This window comes from Cicer arietinum, chromosome 7, assembly GCF_000331145.2.
Source record: "Cicer arietinum cultivar CDC Frontier isolate Library 1 chromosome 7, Cicar.CDCFrontier_v2.0, whole genome shotgun sequence".
In the NCBI taxonomy this organism is placed as follows: domain Eukaryota; kingdom Viridiplantae; phylum Streptophyta; class Magnoliopsida; order Fabales; family Fabaceae; genus Cicer; species Cicer arietinum.
The window spans coordinates 61,559,043-61,564,660 of record NC_021166.2 but is presented as its reverse complement, the minus strand read 5'-3'; the positions used below and the strand labels follow the sequence as shown (position 1 = coordinate 61,564,660).

At 25.2% G+C, this 5,618-nt stretch overlaps 1 protein-coding gene across 2 annotated transcripts; it reads left to right on the top strand.

Moving 5' to 3' along the window:
• Nucleotides 1-621: 621 nt before the first annotated feature.
• LOC101504789 (beta-fructofuranosidase, cell wall isozyme-like) lies at nucleotides 622-5,331 on the top strand. Of its 2 annotated transcripts, none has more exons than XM_004515255.4 (7): nucleotides 622-810; nucleotides 981-989; nucleotides 1,542-2,428; nucleotides 2,693-2,851; nucleotides 3,683-3,930; nucleotides 4,014-4,104; nucleotides 4,993-5,331. In XM_004515255.4, the coding sequence occupies exons 1-7, from the start codon at nucleotides 666-668 to the stop codon at nucleotides 5,131-5,133; spliced, it is 1,680 nt and encodes a 559-aa protein (XP_004515312.2). In that variant the 5' UTR covers nucleotides 622-665; the 3' UTR covers nucleotides 5,134-5,331. The 2 variants fall into 2 exon arrangements, with proteins under 2 accessions (XP_004515312.2, XP_004515311.2); XM_004515254.4 differs by having other exon boundaries at nucleotides 624-810; nucleotides 4,989-5,331.
• Nucleotides 5,332-5,618: the final 287 nt, after the last annotated feature.

Sequence of the window (5,618 nt, the reverse complement as noted above, 5' to 3'; positions counted from 1 at the left end):
ATTCTATTTATGTCATATAAATTTTTATCTAAAGTATCCAGTAAATTTTTTTTCTTCAAAATATTTTAGTTTATGATTACTTTCCTAATTTATTTATCATTTGAAAATAAATTGCATGATTCTTTACTATTTTCACAAGGGCACATCTGAAACACTTTAAATACTATTTTTTACAGGTCTTTCTACACACATTATATAAAATATTTATGTCGATAAATAAATTTAAATAAGTTAAAACAAATGACCTAGTTGTTGCCTATTCTTAAAAACTTTATAATGAATTTAGCCAATTAAAAACATCTCAAAGGTACATCAAAACTTATTATTTGTAATATTCAAATACTAATAATATATGTAAATCTTGTTTTTTTACTCATTCAAACATAAATAATTGTCTCTTAAAATTAATGCAAATAATTAAAAGTACATTTACAGTAAAAATATTAACATATCAAATGCGAATAAGAATTTTTATATTAAATAAAAAATAAATATTAAATAACATATGATACAAGTAAGATAACTATATATTCAATAATTATTTTGGTGAAGATAATTTATATATTGAACAAAATGCATTCATGTTGTCCTTACAACAAGTTCTATCTATAAATAGGTGCTTACAAGTCACTAGTTTCCTTAGTCATTCCTACAAACGCCTCCACATGGGCACTTATTGGTTGTTGGCTATGTTTTCCTTCTTTCTTTTCTATGGTGTTGCCCATATTGAAGCTTTCCATCAAACTCATTCTTTGAACCAAACATATAAACCTTCTTTTCACTTCCAACCTCACAAGAATTGGATGAATGGTATTTGGTTCAACTTCATTAATTTTAATTTAATTAACCTCCTTTAATGATGATAGTCTCACTCATCCTCCATTATTCTTTTACATGTTTATCTAATGGTTTTTCTTTTGCTTCTTGTTTTTTTTTTACTCTTGGCACATATTGAAATATATGGTGGAATGGACTTGAAGACCCTAATGGTTAGTTATACTCTTGGTCATGTTTCTCTTACACATACATACACACCAATATAAAAAGGATGAAGTAAATAAATCTTTTAAATTAACTATGCATATATAATTAGATAATAGTTAAATTATACCAAATTAATAGCTTTTCAAACATTCTTAATAACTAAGATGGGAAGAAAAGGATCTACTTTGACTATATTATATATATTTTACGTATTAAACTCTTTACCTTAAATTTAAATATCATCATCTCATCTCAAATTGAACTAAATAATTAAAGAAAAATGTTGTATGTGTCATTTACAAAATCATATCACACTCATATCTATATGTATGTAAAGAAAATACGCATATTTGTGTTATTCCAGTCTTTTAATTTTACCATTTATATTCAACCAAATAAATGTTTTTTTTTTTTATCAAGAAAAACAAACAGTTGAACATGTTAATGTCTTATGTTCACTAGTGTATATAATAATATGTAATAAAAATACTTAATACATATGCTTTAAAAGAAAAACTTAGAACCTATGTTAATTGGTCTTTTGTGTGTGAATTTAGGCCCTATGAGATACAAGGGACTATACCATATGTTCTACCAACACAATCCAAAAGGAGCAATATGGAGCAACAATAGTATTGTTTGGGGCCATTCTATTTCAAAGGATCTAGTGAATTGGTTATCATTACAACATGCTCTTATTCCAAGTGAATCATATGATATCAATGGTTGTTGGTCAGGTTCATCCACACTTCTCCCTAATGACAAACCAAAAATCTTATACACAGGAATTGACATTAATCAACACCAAACTCAAAATTTGGCCATACCCAAAAATGTGTCTGACCCATTACTTAGGGAATGGATAAAATCACCTAATAACCCTTTAATGGAACCAAATAATGTTAACAAAATTAATGCAACTTCATTTAGAGACCCTACCACTGCTTGGATTGGTCATCATGATGGATTTTGGAGAGTACTTATTGGAAGCCAAAAAAAGGATAAGGGGATTTTAATTTTATTTAAAAGTAAAGATTTTTTTAATTGGATTCAAGATAAAAATCCTTTTTATTCAGCTAAAAATACTGGAATGTGGGAGTGTCCTGATTTTTTCCCTGTTTTGATTAATGGTTCAATTGGACTTGATATATCAATTAATAATGGTTATGGTATTAGGCATGTGGTCAAGGTTAGTTTAATTGATGTGTCACATGATTATTATTTTATTGGTACTTATGACACTATTAAGGATGTGTTTGTTCCTGATAAGGGATTTGACAAAATTAATAATGAGTTATCATTGGTACTAAGATATGATTATGGAAAATTTTATGCATCTAAAACATTTTATGATGGTGAAAAAAAGAGAAGGGTCTTATGGGGTTGGATTAATGAATCTTCAATTCAAGAGGATGATGTTAAAAAAGGATGGTCTGGAATTCAGGTAAGAATTTTTTGCTTCTATATAGTTTTATTGGATTTTCCCTTTTAATTATACAAAAAAAGTAAATTTTTGCTAGCTTAAAACCATAATATAAAATGTGTTTAAATATTTCACCATTATAATTCTTCAATTTATTTACTATTGGGTGTTGATTTTTTTATTTATGAATTATGTATAAATGATTGGATAAAATGTTATAAATTTTAATGTTTCATTATTGGCTTCAAATATTGATTAAACAAATACATGCACATGAATTTGAAGGCAATTCCTAGGACTCTTTGGCTTCATAAATCTGGGAAGCAATTGATTCAATGGCCTATAGTTGAAATTGAAAAACTACGTAGCAACCATGTTAACTTGCACTCTAAAGTGTTAAAGGGAGGAAAAATGCTTGAGATTTTTGGTGTGACAGCTGCACAGGTGAAATTCAGTAGTTTGTATGATCTTTAATTTGTAAAATTAGTTTTGTTAACAAATTGAGTTTAAATTAGTGATTAATGTTTAAATATTTTAATTTAGTACAACCAACTACTTTTTTTTTCATTTGTAAATGGTTTAATGAGTAAGAATAATTGATTTATAATAATAATTGCTCATGTTTATGATTTTTGCCATTTTTAAAAAGGGAGAATTCTTATTTAACCAATGAGAAAAAGATGGGTACGAGTTTTGTAAGACAAAATTAATCAAAAATTCAAATTATTTACAAAATAATTAAATATAAAAAAATAATGTGACTTCAAAATAATTAATTGGGTAATTTATCAAATTAAACTCAAAAGTCAAGAATATAAAAGTTCTCACATTTTCACAAACATGTTATTTGTTGCGATTTAGTTTAGCTAAATTGCACTAATCTTTAAAAGTTTAATGTAAAAAGTCTTGGTTAGTCAAATAATTTATTTTTTGAAAATAAAATATAAAATACGTCACTCAAAATTAGATAACTACAAATGTCTGGACGATAAATTAAATTAAAATATAATTTTAATTATTTTGTTATATTCAAACTACAAAGAAATCAACAATTATTTATGGTTTAGGGTAAAGCAATTTCTATAAGCAATTATTTATGATTTATTTTTTTAAGAAGGGTTGATATTGTTTTTACCCTCTAAATTTGAACTACTCACCCACTTTAGAGTAGTTAAATATCACAATTGAAACCAATATAAATCATGATCATATAGTGGAAGCCACCACAACAAAATGTGTTGAAACAAACATATAAGCGTGCCATTTCCTTTGCAGGCTGATGTTGAAATTTCATTTGAAGTGAAAGAGCTTGAAAAGGCACAAGTCTTAGACCCTAGTTGGAAATTGGACCCTCAACATCTATGTAAGGAAAATGGTTCAAAAGTAAAAGGTGTAGTAGGATTGGGACCATTTGGTTTACTAGTTTTGGCTTCAAAGGACATGAAAGAATACACAACAATTTTCTTTAAGGTATTTAGAGGTAACAAAAAACATGTGGTGCTCATGTGTTGTGACACAAGAAGGTACATGTCCCTCCACTTTCATTATCCATTAAATTATTATAACAAAGTTTCAATTTTAAGCAACTTATATGTATTTTCCATAGGTCTTCTTTGAATCACAATAATGACTTGGCCAATTATGGAGCTTTTGTGGATGTAGACCCTATTAATGAGGAGTTGTCAATAAGAAGTTTGGTAAGTGCTACATTAGACTACCTCCGAACCTACCTTAATAATAGAAGGAAAAAAAAAACATCAAAACTAATGAAAGTTATTTATTATGGTGATTCTATAGACATTTTTTTATATATACCCATGTAGAAAATTATGATACAATGAATGCATTTGTACATATTAAAAAGACAAATATTTAAATAAAGAGTAAAAAAATATTTTAAGCAATAAATAGATCTCAAAAGTTGTGAATTTTTTTTTATAAATAGTACAAAAAAATCCTCCATTTTTTTAATAAGGATCGGATGTAGTATTTTTTTATTGAGAAATGAATAATTATTATTAAAAATATATATCGAGTCATTTTGTTTAAGATTTTTAAAAAGTAATTTGATTTTATATTTTTTTAAATAATTTTTATGAAAACTTACTTAAAAAAATTAGAAGTTGTTTTAGACGTATTTGTTACCAATTAAAAATAATAATTTTGACATTCAATAATTTAGATATTTTAACAAGATAGAAATCACATTTTTTTTTAAATATATCTTTTCAAAATAATTTTTATGAAGAACTACTCAAAATATATTTTTTTTATTTTAATCATTTTTTGAAATTTCATTATCCAAAAAATTGTAGTAAATAGATAAAATAATTAAAATGATATTTTAAAATAAACTAATTTTTTATATAAAACTTTAATTTTAAAATTCTTTTTAAAATTATTATAACAAAAATATAAAATACTATAAAAATCATTTTAAAAAAATCTTAAATAAACGAACTCATTAATAATTACTACATTATATAACTCTTTCATTTGAAATTTGAGTTCAATATTTTAAAGATACAAAATCAAACTCTTATCGATACTTTTCTTTTTGTATTCTTTTGTTTTTTCGTAGATAGATCACTCTGTGGTGGAGAGTTTTGGGGCACAAGGAAAAGCATGCATCACAACAAGAGTTTATCCAACTTTGGCAATCAATGATAAAGCACACCTTCATGTGTTCAATAATGGAACAATTGATGTTAAAATCAAGAAGTTAAATGCTTGGAGCATGAAAAAAGCAAAGATTAATGAAATGCATTAGTAATAATAATCAATAAAATAGTGGAGATATTAATGAAATAATTAAACAAAGAAGAAGACCCTTTTATTCTTCTTGTTTAGTTTTTGTTTTACAAATATCATTCCTTTTATTGGCATTTGAAAATAATAAAAATATTTATCGATTTCTAAATTTATATTCGAGTTGAGGAAGTTGGTTTGGCAATTTTTTCAAAAAGTGGAAACCAAATCAAACTAGTTTTAATTTTTTTTTAAATTAATTAAATAAGAATAATAACAACTATTGAAATATCTAATAACCTCAAGAGATTTATTTTCGTCCTTTTTTTTTATCTTATCATTTGTAAGTGAAGTTAAAAAAAATTTGCACTCACTCATAATGCGTATATTATGAATTAAATCCTTAAAACAACAATTCTTAAAAATTTACATTACTACTATATATTGAAATACTAAATCATAT